This window comes from Microcebus murinus, chromosome 16 (assembly GCF_040939455.1).
Source record: "Microcebus murinus isolate Inina chromosome 16, M.murinus_Inina_mat1.0, whole genome shotgun sequence".
In the NCBI taxonomy this organism is placed as follows: Eukaryota; Metazoa; Chordata; class Mammalia; order Primates; family Cheirogaleidae; genus Microcebus; species Microcebus murinus.
The window spans coordinates 58,854,057-58,870,300 of record NC_134119.1 but is presented as its reverse complement, the minus strand read 5'-3'; the positions used below and the strand labels follow the sequence as shown (position 1 = coordinate 58,870,300).

At 61.2% G+C, this 16,244-nt stretch overlaps 2 protein-coding genes across 5 annotated transcripts; both read right to left on the bottom strand.

The window, feature by feature from the left end:
* Nucleotides 1-33: 33 nt before the first annotated feature.
* On the bottom strand, nt 34-9,062 carry FXYD7 (FXYD domain containing ion transport regulator 7). Of its 2 annotated transcripts, none has more exons than XM_012775063.2 (6): nt 8,923-9,062; nt 4,384-4,413; nt 2,136-2,210; nt 1,980-2,022; nt 1,771-1,811; nt 34-441 (listed from the first exon to the last, which is right to left on the bottom strand). In XM_012775063.2, the coding sequence occupies exons 1-6, from the start codon at nt 8,951-8,953 to the stop codon at nt 419-421; spliced, it is 243 nt and encodes an 80-aa protein (XP_012630517.1). In that variant the 5' UTR covers nt 8,954-9,062; the 3' UTR covers nt 34-418. The 2 variants fall into 2 exon arrangements, with proteins under 2 accessions (XP_012630517.1, XP_012630518.1); XM_012775064.2 differs by having other exon boundaries at nt 1,989-2,022.
* Nucleotides 9,063-9,236: 174 nt separating this feature from the next.
* FXYD1 (FXYD domain containing ion transport regulator 1) lies at nt 9,237-14,070 on the bottom strand. 3 transcript variants are annotated; one of them, XM_012775069.3, is made up of 8 exons: nt 13,898-14,070; nt 11,809-11,873; nt 11,322-11,354; nt 10,759-10,833; nt 10,600-10,636; nt 9,740-9,789; nt 9,508-9,559; nt 9,237-9,373 (listed from the first exon to the last, which is right to left on the bottom strand). In XM_012775069.3, exons 2-7 carry the CDS (start codon nt 11,867-11,869, stop codon nt 9,537-9,539), a joined length of 279 nt encoding a protein of 92 aa, XP_012630523.2. In that variant the 5' UTR covers nt 11,870-11,873; nt 13,898-14,070; the 3' UTR covers nt 9,237-9,373; nt 9,508-9,536. The 3 variants fall into 3 exon arrangements, with proteins under 3 accessions (XP_012630523.2, XP_012630520.2, XP_075849112.1); XM_012775066.2 differs by lacking the exon at nt 13,898-14,070 and adding an exon at nt 13,003-13,075; XM_075992997.1 differs by lacking the exons at nt 9,237-9,373; nt 13,898-14,070 and adding an exon at nt 13,003-13,075 and having other exon boundaries at nt 9,507-9,559.
* Nucleotides 14,071-16,244: the final 2,174 nt, after the last annotated feature.

Genomic DNA, 16,244 nt, shown 5'->3' with positions numbered 1-16,244 from the left:
CGCGGCCCCACAGATGAGAACACACAGACAGAACAGGGGCGAAACCAAATGCACATTTATTAAGCTCAAGACGCGGACACCGAGGGGGCAGGGGGACGGATCCTCGGGGCGGAGACAAGGAGGTGCAGGGGGACAGTACGCCGGGGTTCTCAGGGGCTGGGGCTCGCCAGGGACTCCTGCACCCCAGGAGCTGGAGGCCTGGGTCCCCGGGTCCGGGATACCGACGGGCTCTTTGGGGGGTCGTCATTGCCAAGGTCCGGGGAGGGACAGCGGGGTGCAGCGGCTCCAGCCTTGGGGTGGGCGGGGCGGCTCATTCGGGGGGCGCTCCCGGCGCATGGCTGGGGTCCCCGCCGCCTCCACCCGGTCCTCAGGCTCCCGCGCCCAGGCAGGGACAGCAGTGGAGGTTCCGGGGCTGCTCTTACACGCCGCCGCCGCCAGGGGCTGGGGACAGAGGGAGAGCGTCGGCGCCCGGGGGCGCAGTCCCCACTGCCCGCGGCTCCCCACGCCCAGTCCCCGGCGCCAGACACCCCGACCGCCACCCTCGAGCCAGCGCTGGGCGGCTGCCTGGCCTCCCGCACCCTCGCGTCTGGCCCCGGTGGGGACACCCGCCCCACACACCGTGCCATGGAGGGGAACACACCTGTGATGGGGCCGGCGACCCCAGGCCCAACCTGGGCTTTTCCGGGGTGTCCCCACCCCCGTTCCACACCCCCAGTCTCCTGCTACACCCTCACTCCCGTCGCGCACCCTGTACCCTGCACACTCGGACACAACAAGAACCCCCGCGTCCCACCCACTCGGGGCCGTCCTCCCACCGGGACGGCCGCGGTCCCCTCGCGTTTCTAAATCTCATTCCAAGAAGGGAAAACGAAAGAAACGAAATCCCACGCCGAATTCCCGCAACTACTGAGCAGCCCGAGACGTCCCCGCCTCCTTTTGGTTATAAGAACTTTATCAGAGGCGGAGAGATTCCCATCTCTGATTTTTTAAAACTCCCTGGAAAGGATGCAATGCCACTAAAAACAGGTCAAGATATTTTTACATAATTAAAATCAACACCCTCAAGGAGTCACAGTCTTTCATCTACAGGCTCACCCGCCCCCTGCATCCTACATCCCTCTCGCCTTCCCCCACACCTTCCAGCCACCTGCGCCCACTCGCCCCGCCCCCGCCCTCCCCCTCATCCCTTCCTGTGCTCCCCGTTCCTCCGTCCTCCCCCTACTCCTCCATCCTCTCCTGTGCCCAGCTCTCCTCCAGCCCCATGCTCCCTGCATCCCATATGTTCCCTTCTCCAACATGAATTTTAAAATCTGGATTCTGTACCTCTCCCTTTCTGTTATTTTGATGTCACTGTTCAGGAGCCATCCTGCCTTCCCTCCGTCCCCTCCCTCCTTTCCCGCAGTCCTTTCATCCTAGCCCTGCCCGGCAGAACCATCGCGTCTGGAAACCTCTCTCGCCCTGTCTTCTGCAGCTCCGTTCTCTCTCCACCCTGCCTGGCAGAGCCCTTCTCCCCCGTGGGCCCCTCTCGTCACACGCTTTCGGCTTTGTCCCCTGGGACTTAGGCTGTCCTTGCTTTTACAGGCCTATGGGTTGGCGTCTGGGACTCTTCATGGGCTCTTTAGGACATCCCACTTCACGGGTTAGTGCCATTCCTCTGCCAAACTTCCTCACCCTGCTACGGAATTGTCCCACGACCCTCTGTTGGTGGCCCCATTCTCCCTCCTGCTGCCACCCACCACACTCCCTGAACCACACACTTCTCCCGCTCACCTGAGGAGGGGAGCTCCGACTTACAGGACTTGCAGGTTGGGCTGTTGGAGGCAAAGAGGAGAAGAGAGGCAGAAAGAGGTTCGACAGGCACAGGCTTCCCACGAAACACGTGACAGGCCCAGCGGGCCCTTCTGGGGGTGGGGGCGGGGGGAGCACCCCAGGCCCAGGCCGTCCCCACCCCCTCCCCCCTCTCCCTGCGGTTGCCAGACCTCTCAGACCTGGAGTCCGCCTTCCTGCACTTGACCTTCTTGCCTGGTGGGAGAGAGAGAGAGACAACGCAAGGAGACAGGACAGAGGACACGAGGACGAAAGCCAGCAGGGGGGCGGAAGGCACCCAGGGGCGCCCAGGCAGGGGCCACACTCACTGATGATGATGAGGATGCCAAGCAGGAACAATATGGTAGCCAGGGTCATGCCCACAGTCTGCACCGTGTTGTAGTCTGGGGAAGACGACGGGGAGGTGAAGGCCAGGCCAGCACCTCGGCCCCACCAGAGCCCCGGTCCTGACTCCAGGCTGCCCAGCCCGGGGCCCGGAGTCCAGGGGCGCTGCGGGCCGGGGTAGCGTGAGGGCGGAGAGCATGGGCTTGGGCACCATTAGGTCCCCCTGAGCTCTCCGCCCTCTCCCCTCCTCCCCTGCCCTCTCCGGCTGGATTTTCCGACCCCAGCTATGTATAGAATAATCTCCCTCTACTGCCTTCTCCCTGGTCCTGGTCCTGCCACCATCGTCACCTGTCTGGGCTATGGCAGCAGCCCTCTCTGTGGTCTTGCTGCCCTACCCCAGCCCCCACCTCCCACAGGGACAAGGACGCCCCAGCTCAGAGCCCTCCCCTGGCTCCCACTGTGCTCCACATGGAAACCAAAACGTCCTCTCCGTGGCCCTGGAGTCCCTGTATAATCTAGTCCCTCTTCCTCCTCAAACGTCATCCCACTCCACGCTCTCATCAGCCATCCACTCCAGCCATACCAGCCTCCCTGTTGTTCCCGGAGCACATCAGCCTTGGTCCTACCACAGGGCCTTTGCACTTGCTGTCCCCTCTGCCTGAAAGCTCTTCCCCCAAATACCCACATGACCCCTTCCCTCGCCAACATCTGGGCTTTATTCAAATGTGAGTGGAACCTTCTTTGGCTGTCCTATGTAGAATTTTCCATCCTCTCCACAACCCTAATTTCATTCCCTCCTTTCTAATTTCATTCCCTCCTTTATTTTCCTTCACAAAAATTAATCGTATCTCTGGCTGGGCGCGGTGGCTCACACCTGTAATCCTAGCTCTCTGGAAGGCCGAGGCGGGTGGATCGCTCAAGGTCAGGAGTTCGAAATCAGCCTGAGCAAGAGCGAGACCCCATCTCTACTAGAAATAGAAAGAAATTAATTGGCCAACTAAAAATACATAGAAAAAAATTAGGCGGGCGTGGTGGCGCATGCCTGTAGTCCCAGCTACTCGGGAGGCTGAGGCAGGAGGATCACTTGAGCCCAGGAGTTGGAAGTTGCTGTGAGCTAGGCTGACGCCATGGCACTCTGGCTCAGGCAACAGAGCAAGACTCCTTCTCAAAAAAAGGAAAAAAAAAAAAATCAATCGTATCTCATATTCTTGCCTAATAAGATTCTTACCTACTATATCATATTCATATTTATTTTCCCGAGTGTCTGTCTCTTTCCCCTTGAGCATAAGGCCACGCAGGGCAGGAGTTCTTGTCTGTCCTGCTCACTGCCGTGTCCCCAAGTGCCAGGAGCTTCTCTGCACGTGCTCAGTAACTTTGTTGAGCTATGAGCTTACAGAGCACTGGCGCTGTACCCGCGTGGCCCAGGCCTCTGCCCTCAAAGAGCTGACTTTCGTACGGTGACAAAACACCAAACAAACGAAAATCCAAGAAACAAAGTCATGTGACCACAGGTGGCTGTGTGTGGCTCTTCTTGCCGGGGGGATCAAGGAGCACCCCTGGGAGCAGGGAGTCAATGTCAGATCTGTGGGGAGAGCCAGGGGAGGAGAATTCCCGGCAGAAGTAACAGTGAGCGCAAACACCCTAGGATGGGAAAGAAACTGACCTGCAGGCGGAACAGGATCAATGAGCAAAGGGCTGGGGTGGGGGTGACAGTAGGGTGTTTAGAGGGGAAACTTGGGTCAGACCCACCAGACCTGGGGACACTCCTTCGAGCACCAGTGTATGGGGACGATTTAATGGCATCATCCAGGTCAATCTTTCCCACAGTCCTCACAAGTGGGAGCTATTACGATCCCTTGTTTACAGAAGGGCCCAGAGAGGTCATTTGCCCAAGGCCACACAGCTAGAAGGTGGATGAGGCAGGATTCGAACCCACGCAGCCTGGCCTCCGAGTCATTGCTTTTAAGGCTCTCCCTTGTCTGCTTCTCTGATGGCTCCACCAGAGCCCTGGGGAGGCCTGGAGGGGACTCAGAGAGAGCGGGACACCGCCCCATCGCCAATCTGGTTCTGCCCTCCATGAACGCAGCTGATGTGATCTGTACCCCATGTGGCCACGTGGCCAGTGGCTGAAGCCACGTACCGTGTGGCCATAGCTGAAGCCACTTCAGTGGTGACCCGTGGGGATCTGCAGTCACCCCTCCATCTAGCCCCATCCCCAAATCCAACACTCACCATAGTAAAATGGGTCAGGTTCCTCAGGAGCTTTGGGGAAGCAGGGAGAGAGAGAGAGAGAGAGAGAGAGAGAGAGAGAGAGAGAGAGAGAGAGAGAGAGAGAGAGAACGAACATTCAACACTGGGTTTCTTAGCATTTTTCAAGATCCAAATGGGGCCAGTGGCCCGATAGTTTCTTTGTGGAAATCAGGTAAAGATGCCCCTTGCCCTGGACCATGTAGCCTCGTGGCAGGACACAAGGCCTGGGGAGTGGAACAGAGGCTGGATTCCAGCCCCCACACACTCCGTCAGTCAGTACCGTCCCATGGGCAGTGCACAACCTAACCAACCGTGCATGGCAGTCCTGGTCCTAGACCCCTGTGGAGGTCTGATGCTAAGGACTCATTGCCTGAAAAACACATACACACTCCTATTTGCACATGGTGCCAAAGGGTTAACAGACCCCATTCCCACTGGCGGACCACTGAACGTGACAGCTTCCCCTGATTATTCCCTAAAACTTCCCAGTCATCCGAGAGTCCCCATGGGCAGGTGCCGTGGCTACTGCTCTCATCCAGTGGCCCCTGCCACCAAATCCAGGACAGGGGAGTCATGCTGACTCATACCTTATATCACTATATTTTTAACTTAAACGAGTGGATAAAATATGCACGTGTCTGTGAATTATCTTTTCTCCATCTCCCACCTCCCTGCCCTCAACCGTATTTCCCTTCAGGAGAGCTCAGAATATAATATCATTCCCATTCAAGAAGTCCATCCTCATGGAGTCCTGGGCTCAAGCGATCCTCCCGCCTCAGCCTCCCAAGTAGCTGGGACTACAGGCATGTGCCGCCATGCCCGGCTAATTTTTTTTATATATATTTTTAGTTGGCCAATTAATTTCTTTTTTTTTTTTTTTCTTTTTTTTTTTTTTGAGACAGAGTCTCACTTTGTTGTCCAGGCTAGAGTGAGTGCCGTGGCGTCAGCCTAGCTCACAGCAACCTCAAACTCCTGGGCTTGAGTGATCCTTCTGCCTCAGCCTCCCGAGTAGCTGGGACTACAGGCATGTGCCACCATGCCCGGCTAATTTTTTATATATATATCAGTTGGCCAATTAATTTCTTTCTATTTATAGTAGAGACGGGGTCTCGCTCTTGCTCAGGCTGGTTTTGAACTCCTGACCTTGAGCAATCCGCCCGCCTCGGCCTCCCAAGAGCTAGGATTACAGGCGTGAGCCACCGCGCCCGGCCGTAATTTCTTTCTATTTTTAGTAGAGACAGGGTCTCGCTCTTGCTCAGGCTGGTCTCAAACTACTGAGCTCAAACAATCCTCCCACCTCGGCCTCCCAGAGAGCTAGGATTACAGGCGTGAGCCACCACGCCCGGCCCCTCTAATAGTTCTTATTATACTTGGCTTTGTCTAGAGCAGAATTCGTCAGTGTCTGCCACTCAAGGGCGGTCGTGGGGGGCCCAGGGTAATGCCAGGTGCTGTCCTTCATGTTCATATCCCTCCTTCCAGACTCAGGGAAGGATGGCTTCCTTGCGGTTAGGTGGGATCACGTGACTAATTCTGGCCAAAGAATTGTGAGAGAAAGTGTCCTTGTCATCTCCGGCCTGGAGCACCTAAGTGCTCCATGCAAGAGCTCTCTTTTGCCTCTGGCCTGGTGACCTGCCTGTTCAAGATGGTGGCTGCTCTAGTTTTCTTTGGTGACCTGTCAACCTGTGATGGACATGTAGGGTAAGTGAGAAGTGAACCCTGGTTGTCCTATGCCACTGGGACTTTGGGTACCTTTTGTTACCGCAGCATACTCTGGCCTATACTGACTGATAGAGGTTGGCCCCGAGGCAAGGCCTTGGACAGCACTGGCTCACACAATGTGTGAGTCTGCCACATTATTTGGTTTTCTCCTTCATGCATTTATCTAACCAGCAGTGGGTCGCACTGTCCCCGGGCCAGACAGCACTTTACAGATGTCAACACATTTCATCTCCATAGCAACTCTCTGATGTAGGTGCCATCTTCACCCCCATTTCACAAAAGGTGGGCACTGGACCCAGAAAAGCAGAGTCACTTGCTTAAGACTGTTTTTATGCTTGCCTTCAACTTAAGGCAAAAGAAGAGTCATTTTCCATTTGTGGGGTGGGGGATACAAAATAAAGCTAATTAAGTTCTTAAAAAGCTAATCGTTTGATGGAAAAATATTAACTGGCAGCGTGGGGAACATTTGAATAGGGCAAAAATCATCACGGTGGTACTCAAAAGTGTCGAGATGGGGAAATATTGTTTTTAGAGTTACTTGTGTTCTGTCTTAGCTCCCCCTCGAGGCAGTGGATAAACTTGTTTGACTCATCTCTGCTGTTCATTCTGATATCTATAATAGGCTGTCAGTTTCCCGGAATGAATGAATGAATGAATGAATGCAAGGTCCTCCTAGGCTGCCGGAGGCTGCTGCACCAAAGGTGGAGCAGTTGGGTCATCTCACTTTTGTCTCTTGGTTCTCCGCACACCCTCCCTCCCCCAAAGTTATCGGGAACCCACTGGGTGAGCTCCTGTCCCAGAATCCTCTTGGGTCCCTCCCTGAGTGCTCAGCGCTTCACGCACAAGGTCCTCCCCTGGTCCCTGCTGCCCCAGCAATCTGGGTCCTCAGGGCGAGGCTGGGCTAAGGGTGGAGCCAGGAGGCAGGAAAAGGAATGTGCACTACTCCTGGCCAGTGGCCAAGGAGAGATTAGGAAGGAGGCGGTTGCTATGGCAACCGGGGCATCTTGAGAGGTGAAGAGAAGTGATGGGTCCAGGCCCCCCGGGCTGGGTGGGGTCCTGTGTGAGGCTTGGATTTCTAACTCGGTGCCCAATCTGAACCCCCTCTGCTCCTCCTGCACCTCCAGTTGTTGTCCCTGCAGGACTGGCTTCTGGCCAAGCTGAGGGTCCGTCACAGGGGTGGGACCCAGGCGTAGTTGTGCTAATGCACCGACCCCTTTCTGTTGCCCCCCAATTCTCCCTCCTGTTCTCTGCAGGAGTGGAGACAGCCTCACCTCCTTCCCCCTCGCTCCCCAACTATTCATTAATTAGTTTCCTTAAGCAGCTTGTCATGCACAACATGCTTTCCCTCCCCCGGGATTTCCCAAGACCTGCGGTCCCCTCTCATGCTGTGACTTGGAGAAGGGGGAGCAAGGGAGGGGAGGATGAGGAGCCTGCCCTCCCACCTCTGCCGTCTGCTGCCATCGATCCTTGCTAACCACCATCTCTGCGAAAAGAAGCCCTGGGTTCCCGCCAGGCCTGCTGCCTCAGCCCTGCCCCCTCTCCCCAGGGTGGCTTCCAGCCTCTGCAGCCCCCCCACCCCGCCCTGCCCCGATTCTGCAGATACGGCTCAGTGCAGCAGCCCCCAGGCTGGCTGCTGGGAAAGGGGGAAGGCAAGGAGAGAGAGGAGTGGGATTGGGGTTCTCTGCACTGCCAGGGGGTCCTCACCACCCCTATTCCCCTGGCCCTGTCCCCAGTGCTGGAAACACTTGTCATGCCATGCCTGCACCCCCCCCCACCACCATTAAAGCATTCTATCCCCGTCCTGCTGCAGAAGCAGTTCAGCCAAGGGGGCTGTCAGGGGACAATGGTGGGAGCCAGGGATTAAGTGGGTGCATAACTGGGCTAATGGGTGTGAAATATAAACCTGTGTGCGGCTGGGTGCCCACGGGAAGGAAATCTACATGCCCACCCAGTGCTCCCCAGGACTGGAAAACACCCCTGGAGGTGGGCTGGGAAGGAGGGTCCCGCCACCCTACTCCCACCCCTGGAGGTCCACTGCAGTGGTTCGGGCCCCACCCCATGCTGTCCCCCCCTTCTGTCCCTCTCTTCCTCCCCGTCTCTCTCTCTGCATCCCTCTCCGTAGTTATGTCAATCCCTCTGTCTCTCAGTCTCCCTCTGTCTCTGATTTCCCCTCTCTGCATCTCTGTCTCCTGCTCTCGCCGACACTCGCTCTGAATCCGAGTCTGTTTTTCTGGGTCTCTGACTCGGATCGCCTGTCTCTCCCGGTCTCTGCCCCTTTCCGGCGCCCTCAATCTCAATCTCTCCCCCCCACCCCCCTCCGGCTCTCCCTCCTTCCCTCCGAACATGCCTGTCAGGGGGTTTCGGGAAACATCCACCATAGGAGACAGCGCTGGAAAGAAAAGGGATATGGACGCCCTCCCCCTGCCCGCCCCAGGGACCCCGATACCTCCGAGAACCTCTCCAGCCGAAGAGCCACCCGCTCCCACCCTCGAAGCCCATCTCCTGCGGTCCGCTACCATCGCTATGCTGGACCAGCCACCCGGTTGCCATGGCGACCTGTCCGCGCATCCTTCCTCCCGGGACTGCCCCTCTCTAACCGCGGGTCCCGCACAGGGAGGGGGTGTCCCCAGACCCCGGAGGGGCGCGGGGGGGGGGTGCACTGCGGGAGGCTTCCGCCCGCAGGAGGAGCGACGTCCCCTCCCCACTCCCCTCCCTTACCCACCCTGGCATCGCCCACACCCTCTCTCCTAAGCTCCCAGGTGGCGGGGGGGCCCCCGCGCCCCCTCCCCAGGCGACGCTCACCCGTCGTGGGGGTCTCGGTGGGGGTCGCCATGCCGGGCCGGAGCGGGGGGCGCGGGTGCCGAGCCGGCGAAGGCGCGCTGCAGCAGCTGGAAGCAGGACTGACTGATGTGGGGGGAGACGGGGGGAGCCCTGGTGCTGGGGGGGCCGGTAGCCAATGGGGGCTCGGGGAGCCCGCCCCCGCGCAGGCCACCCCCGCCCCCGCCCCCGCCCACCGCCGTCGTCCCCGCCCCTTCCCAAGGGTGGGGGCGCCCCCTGCCGGGGCCCAGGGGCGCCCCGGCTTTCCCGCAGAGGGGCGACAGATCAACCACGCGCCGTCAGGGGAGAAAAGCACGTTTTATTGGGAGTCGGGGCGGCGTGCGGGGTCCGGGGGCGCACCGCCGGGGCCGGGGGCGCAGGGGGTGGCGATGGGCGCGCAGGCGGTGGGTGGGAGGCGCCAGGTGCCAAGGGAATCCTGCGGGGTGAAAAGGGTGAGAGGTGAGGAGGGACCCCCCCCAGCCCTCCTCCTCCTCCTCCCCGCCCTCCCTCCCGGCAACTCGGCCCCTCCCCCTCCCCCGCCCCTCCCCCGCCCCGTCGGAGCTGCAGGACCTGGCAGGGTGCCATCGCGCCAGGTGTTTCTACCGCCTGCGGCTGGACAGACCTGGGGGGGACACAGGGTTCAGGTGTCAGAAGGGACATCCTCGCTCCGGTGGAGGAGGGGCGGGGCGGGGCGACTCCCAGACCAGGCCCGTCCCTCTAGGCGCCCAGGGAGGGCCAGGAAAGGGGTTCTTAGAACCGGCCCTCCCCCCTCCCCAAACGCCCACGGTCTCCCCAGACTCACGGCGGATGGAGCTGCGGAAAGTTCCCTCCTCTTCATCAGGTTCCCCGGTCCTGGGAGGGCAGAGGCAGGGGGGGTGGGGGTGGGAAGGGGAGAGGCGGCCCTTCCGGGACCCCCGCCCAGGTGCAGGCCTCATCTCCCAGGCCGGTGCAGGAGGACCAGGGCCAGTTTGGGTGTCCCAGGAGGGGAACAGTGAGTACCTCCCGGAAGGTGGGGGAAGGGACTTGAAGTTGGTGCAGGGTCAAAGAGGGTCAAAGGGACCCGGCTGACAGCCACGAGATGGCCTGGGCTGGAAACCCAGGAACCCCCCCCACCCCCATCTTCCAGTTGAGTGTTCTTGGGCTAAGTGGCTTTAACCTCCCCGTGCCTCAGTTTCCTCAACTGTAAAATGGGGTTCATAATAGCACCTATCTCGCAGAGGGGACGCGAGGAGTAAACACCCAATAAGTGTCAGCCGTTACTTATAGCATCACGCACAACCGTTTAGCCGTCCACTGCTGTGCTTTAACATGTTATTTAAAGAGGACTCGAAGCGCCAGGCGCAGGGCTGCACGCTAAACTGGGCCGCCTCGCGAGGTGATCTCATTCCGCCGCCCGCCGCGGCCCTTCCTTTCCGGCACTTTGTGCTATCACGCTTTGAGATTCTCTGTCTGTGGGGCCGTCGGGACCCGCCGCCCCCGCCGGGCTGGGAGCTGGGCCAGGGAGGGCGGGAGGCGTTTCCCTGGCTCGCTCCCAGGGCTTGGCTTGGACCTTGCTCGGCACACAGTAGGTGCTTAATTAACACAGACTCGCCGCCGCCGGGGGCACTGGCCGCAGGTCGGGTGGACTTCCCGCGCCCTCCCGGGCCGAGTGGGGCCTCTCACCTCTGCTGCTGGTTGAATTTGCACCGGCATCTCTTGCCTGGGGGAGGGGAAGCAGGGGGGAGAAAGGCTGAGATTCCTCCGGCCGCCGGGGGGCGCGCTCGCTCCCTGGCCGGGCGGGGGCGGGGCCGGGGCGGGGTGCTGGGGGGGGGGGACACTCACTGAGCACGATGAGGATGCCCAGCACGAAGAGGATCCCGGCGATGATGAGGCCTCCGATCCGCAGGGATTGGTAGTCTGAGGGCGGCAGGGAGGAGGGTGAGGGCAGGGAGGAGGGGAGAGGGGCAGAGGGGGCAGGGAGGGGGAGGGGAGAAGGAGCACCGAGGAGGGGGGAGCAGACATGAGAGGCGGGAGGGGAGGAGGACCAGGGAGGGGAGAAGGATGCGTAGGAAAGTGGGGAGAGGAGGGGGGGGCCCAGGCAGGGAGGAGGGGTGGAGGGTAGGGAGGAGGAGGGGGACTACGGGGAGGGGAGAAAGCAGCAGAGGATGGGCCCTGCCATACTGACAGAGGCCAGGGCAAAAGGAGCAAGAGGACCAGAGCGAGATCAAAGGGAGACGCAGAGAGAGAGACCAGGGGGATGGAACACAGGCAGAGATAGCGCGAGGGAATGGCAGACTGTAAACACTGAGCAAAGTAGGGGTGGGTGGGGAGGGAGAGAACCGGGAGGCAGGGAGAGAGAGGGAAGGAATAAGGAGTGACAGGAAGACCCAGCCTCGCCCTCTCACCGTAGGTGAACGGGTCGTGTTCCTTTGGGGCCTCTGCAGAGAGAGAAATCAGGGTTGAAGGCTTCCTGAGACCCTGGACGGGGAGGGGCATACTAGAACCTTCTGGGGCTCGGCCCTCCTGGGCGGAGAGTTTGGGGGCTGTCTGGGCATGCTGCCCACCCTCCCTGGGTCCTCCCTGTCCCCTGTGCACTTTCCAGCTGGGGCAGGAGCCACCTCGCCGCCCAGCCCCCTGCCTGACCGCTGTCTGTCCCACCATCCGTCCAGGGAGCCGATGGCATCCCCCCCCCCTCCGCCTGCCCTGGGGCATCCTCTCCCCTCCCTCAGACGCCAGCCTGTCACTGGGCCCCACGTGGAGACCCTCAATCTTCTGGTGCCCCAACTGACCCAGCGTAGGTTGGGGTCCCCAACCTGGTGCTTTCGCGGGGTTTTCCCTGCCCCTGCCACCCTGGGGCCCAGGTGGGCAGTGGGCTGCCTCCCCTGGACTCACCTGCATTGGCCGTGGCGAGGAGACCCACACAGAGGACCAAGATGTGGCTGAGAGACACCATTATCCTGGCGGGACACTAAGCGTCAAGAAATGTGTCCCTCCGTCCTCCCCACCCCTGGGGCCTGAACCCAAGGAATTAAGTCGGAGGCAGTCCAGGGACCTAATTCATGAATGCGTCAGTCACCCGGATTGGTTGCCCCGAGAAACAGGGATCCCCCAAGCTTCATGGGGACATGGTGTCACCAAAACAGTCAACACAGTGGGGGCGGGGGTCACAAGACAACAGCAAGGGCTCCGGCTTCCCCAAACCTACCCTAGAGGGGAGGGCAGGGTGGGGCCTCACTCGGGCAGAGGAAGAGAGGGACTCGTGAAGACAGCGGGACACGCCCCAGTCCCACCTGCCCTCCGCGGCCTGCAGTGTCCAGTGAAATCCCAGCGCTCCTGCCCTCGGCCGCCCGCCTGCTCACGGCCTGACCCTGGGTATAAATATCTCCCACTTCACCCTGGAGGAATTCGCCCGGGCAGGCCACCATGGCAACAGCCTGCCTCCCCCCACTCGGGGGTCACGCACAGCCCCGCGGGGCGGCCTGGCTGCCACATTGCCGCAGGCTGCCCTGTGGGAAAGGCCACCCCTTCTCCTCCCCAGGAAGCAATGAGAAGAGGGAAAAACACCCTCCCCCGCGCCGCCGCCTCCGGGGACATCTTTCACAACCCGGCAACACCAGGCCAGGAGTGACATGAGGCCCAGGCTGGTGGGCCTGAGGGATGGAGGACACATGCCAGGGCGGGGCTGCGTGCACACGCACACGCACGCACGCACGCGTGGGGCCGGAGTGGAATGAGACAGCACCCTCTCCCCCAAACTTCTGCCTGCAGCGGGCGGGGGCGGAAGGGTGTACACACCAGCAGGCACACGGCACTCCTCATCTGGCCCTCCGGTGCCCCCAACAGTGACGCAACCAGACCGACACACGTGCGTGTCCAAACCCCACACCCAGCCAGAGAGCACACGCAGCGGCAGCGGGGGGAGTCGCACCCCACGCCACCCCCGCGGAGCCCCAGCGCCCCGGCCACTCTCCCTCCCTCTTGGGTCAGGCCTGCCTGGGAAGCCAGGGGCTGGCCATTCCGCTTCCAAACCAGGAGGCCCAGCCAGGCCAGGGGTGAGGCCCGGAGGGGCGGGGCGGGGGCGCTCACCCCAATCAGGCTGTCCCCTGCTGAAGGAAGGCCCCCAAATGTCCTGCTGTGCCCCGGGGGCTGAGCACTTTGGACCCCCTGGCCCCGAGCTGGACGCCCCGCCCCCAGCAGGCTCCCTCCCAGCCCCACCCCAGCCGGCCCTCCCCAACAGCAGCTGTAACTGGAGCCGGGGCTGGAGGGGGGCCAGGGGGCGGCCCCCGGCCCAGACCGCCCTGGCCCGCTGGGTTAACTCTCTCCTCGCAGATGGAGGGGCGGCGGGCGGCGGCAGGCCCGCGGGGAAGGCGCACACGCACGTGAGCGCATCGTCCCCTGGGAGTTGGGCCACACTGGGGCCCAAGGTCACCCAGCCTGAGTGCCCAGGAGCCCAGGGACTCCTGACCCCAGTGTCCCGAGCAGCCCTCCGCAGCTCCGCAGGCCCGCTTTGGGGTGTGCGTGCCGGCCGCTGCTGTGACAGGCAGGGCCCCGGTCATGCCCGCCACGCACACAGAGACAGAGCCACGGCAGGGCGCGCTGTCACATGCGGCCACACAGACACCCCGCACATAGCCACGCTCAACGGCACAGACCCACAGCCGCCCTCTCACGCGACCTCAGAGGCCAACACGCTTGGTGCACACACACGCCACGTCCCATTTCCGTGGGGACACAGACAAGGAGACACAAGCAAAGCACCGTCGAGGACACTGCCACACGACAGCCGGACTCTGACACAGCCACAGGGACAGGCACACGCCTGTTCACACCCCCAGGCTCGGGGCACACCGGCGCACAGCCGGGCTGGCACCCTTGCGTGCTCACACACGCCAAGGCCACGGGCAGGTGTTTAACCCCAAACTCGCCCTTCCTGGAGCTCGTGTGGCCTCTGTGACGCCCCGGGGGTGGGGGGACAACACACCTGGTATCCTCACGGGCATACCGGGGTCACAGGTCGGTGGCAGGCAAACCTGCACTCCTGGTTGTGTGAGCTTGGGCAGCCCTGGTGACCTCTCTGTGCCTCAGTTTCCTGCGCTATGTGATGGAGGAATCACTAAGGTCACACGTGTGATCCTGGGCCGGGCTCAGAGGTTGCCGAACCTGACATTGTCCTGCTATTAAGTCCATTTTAGGGACGAGGAAACCAGGGTGTAGCAAGGCGGGACTCCTTCTCCCGAGCGCCCCCTGGTGGTGAAGGACAGAAACTGCCCCCACGAGATGGTCAGACACGGCCGGGACACCACGCTCTGCAGGACAGAGTCTGGAGGGAGCAGTGGGGTGTGGCCACACCAGGGCACAGGTGTGGCCCTGACACATGCTCGAACACACACACACATGTATACACGTGGCCTCAGAGCACCCAGGCAGCTTCGAAAGGCTGCCCCATCTCTGTCTGTCTGAGCCCTCCGAGCCTCTGCCCCTGGTGACCTGCCCCCCAAGGTCACCAGCATTCCCTGGTTAATGATAACCCGATGTTTGTGCAGCTCGGGGAGGGGCAGGGGGAGCCAAGGGACAAACGGCGGCAGGCAGGACATCTGTCCAGCTCTTAGCCAGCCCAGCTTCCTTCCCGCATGGGGCCGACTCCGCAGGGTTAACCGGGCCGCAGTGGCGTGGCTCAGCCCGCCCTAGCTGTGTGACATTGGGCAAATGACCTAACCTCTCTGTAGCTCTCTTTCTCCTTCTGTAAAATGGATAATATAATAATAGTGTTCGCCTCGGAGGGAGGTTGAGATGATTACCAATAATCCATGTTTGCGACCAAAACCTGGGAACACAATACGTGATTTTTTTTTTAAACGTTACCTATCATTATTACTGTCCTTGTACCCGCTGTTACTGCAGAGTACTCAGGTGCAGGACTCGGACCTGGATCTGACATCCCCCCCAAGCACCTGACCCCATGCTGAACCCCAAAAGAGTACGTTGCCCCCATCCTGAGTCCTCTCCACAACTGGGAACGGAGGGTCGTGATTGCCCCCATTCGACAGACGGGAACACTGAGGACCAGTTGCCTGACGCCACGCAGGACCGGGCTGGAACCCAGATCTGTGCGAACTCTGACCTGGTGCTGTTAGGTCCCCTGCCCCCCAGTGCGTGGCGAGAGAGGCTGCGTGTTCCTCAGCTGCGGGCAGCAAGGGGCCACAGCGTCTCGGGCAGGGTTCTGATCTCCAAAGAAAGATCGCAAAATAACACAGGAGGCCTGGAGCCGGCGGCTTGGGTTTGAATCCTGCCTCTGCCCCCAGCTGGGTAACCTAGAGAGCAGGTTACTGACCTGTCCCTTGCTTCTCCAGCCCGGGCTGTGGCGAGACCAGACCGAGTTAATAGGCGAGCTTGTAGGACAAGGCCTGGCGCAGAGCAAATGCTGAAGGAGGGGTGGCATCATCATCATCATCACCTTGGGTTGGCGCCCTGACCCCAGTGGGTGGTGGGCACTCGGGTTAATTTCAGGGTTGGGCAGGAGGTACCCCGTTTGGGGCAGGGCGGTGTCCTGCTGAGTGCGGCCACCAGAGGGAGCAGCTGGACCTGAGCTGTCCCCTCCAAGCCTTGGTGACAGTGGCCACCACGCCCTCCTGGGGCCAGGGGAAGGGGCTGGCTGGGAGTGGCCAGGACGTCCCCAGCAGCCTCTCCTCCCGCCCCCACTCTGCAGAGCCATCCGGTCCCCGCCCTGGTGACATCCTCTTCAGATCCCTGGATGGGGTTGAGCTGAGCGGGGAATCTGGGGAGGGGGCTGGCGGGAAGGGTGGGGGTGACTCCAGCCCTTGGTGGCCCCTCCCCCTCCCATAGGGCCGTCCAGTCCCTTCCCCAGAGCTGCTCTTCCTGTGTCCTCTGACCCCCTCCTCCTTCCCGCCCTGCTGGACGCCGGGTGCCCAGCGAGCCCCATCTCCAGGGCGTGGGAGGAGGGAAAACTGCAGGGAGGTGGGCAGGGCGGGCAGGGAGGCCAGGAATAAGGACACCAGACAGAGGGACACACACACACACAGGCCACCAGACGGACAGAGACCTGAACAGACTGGAAGATTGACAGAGACAGAAAGACAGAGAGAGGGAAACAGACCAACTCGCAGAGTTAGAACACAAAGAGACACAAAGAGAGGGCGAGAAAGAGAAACAGAATTAGACACCAAAGGGACACAGGGGACCAGACTGAGAGGAGGCCCTAGAGGGAGGGGCAGAGCCGGCCGCGCCAGCCCGGCGGGCGGATGGAGGGGCGCCCGGTGGCGGAGAGGTAGCCGCAGGGTGGGCCGGGCCGGTGGGCAGAGAAGCAGCTG

Excerpts from the sequence above, each read along its gene's own strand:
- FXYD7 (XM_012775063.2), bottom strand. The coding sequence starts at position 8,953 with ATGGCGACCCCCACCGAGACCCCCACGACGG. Across the intron at positions 1,812-1,979 it reads GCGGACTCCAGGTCTGAGAG|CCCAACCTGCAAGTCCTGTA; the intron begins GTCTGGCAACCG and ends TGCCTCCAACAG. Across the intron at positions 442-1,770 it reads GTCGGAGCTCCCCTCCTCAG|CCCCTGGCGGCGGCGGCGTG; the intron begins GTGAGCGGGAGA and ends CTCTGTCCCCAG.
- FXYD1 (XM_012775069.3), bottom strand. The coding sequence starts at position 11,869 with ATGGTGTCTCTCAGCCACATCTTGGTCCTCTGTGTGGGTCTCCTCGCC. Across the intron at positions 11,355-11,808 it reads CCTCGCCACGGCCAATGCAG|AGGCCCCAAAGGAACACGAC; the intron begins GTGAGTCCAGGG and ends CTCTCTCTGCAG. Across the intron at positions 10,834-11,321 it reads ACACGACCCGTTCACCTACG|ACTACCAATCCCTGCGGATC; the intron begins GTGAGAGGGCGA and ends TGCCGCCCTCAG.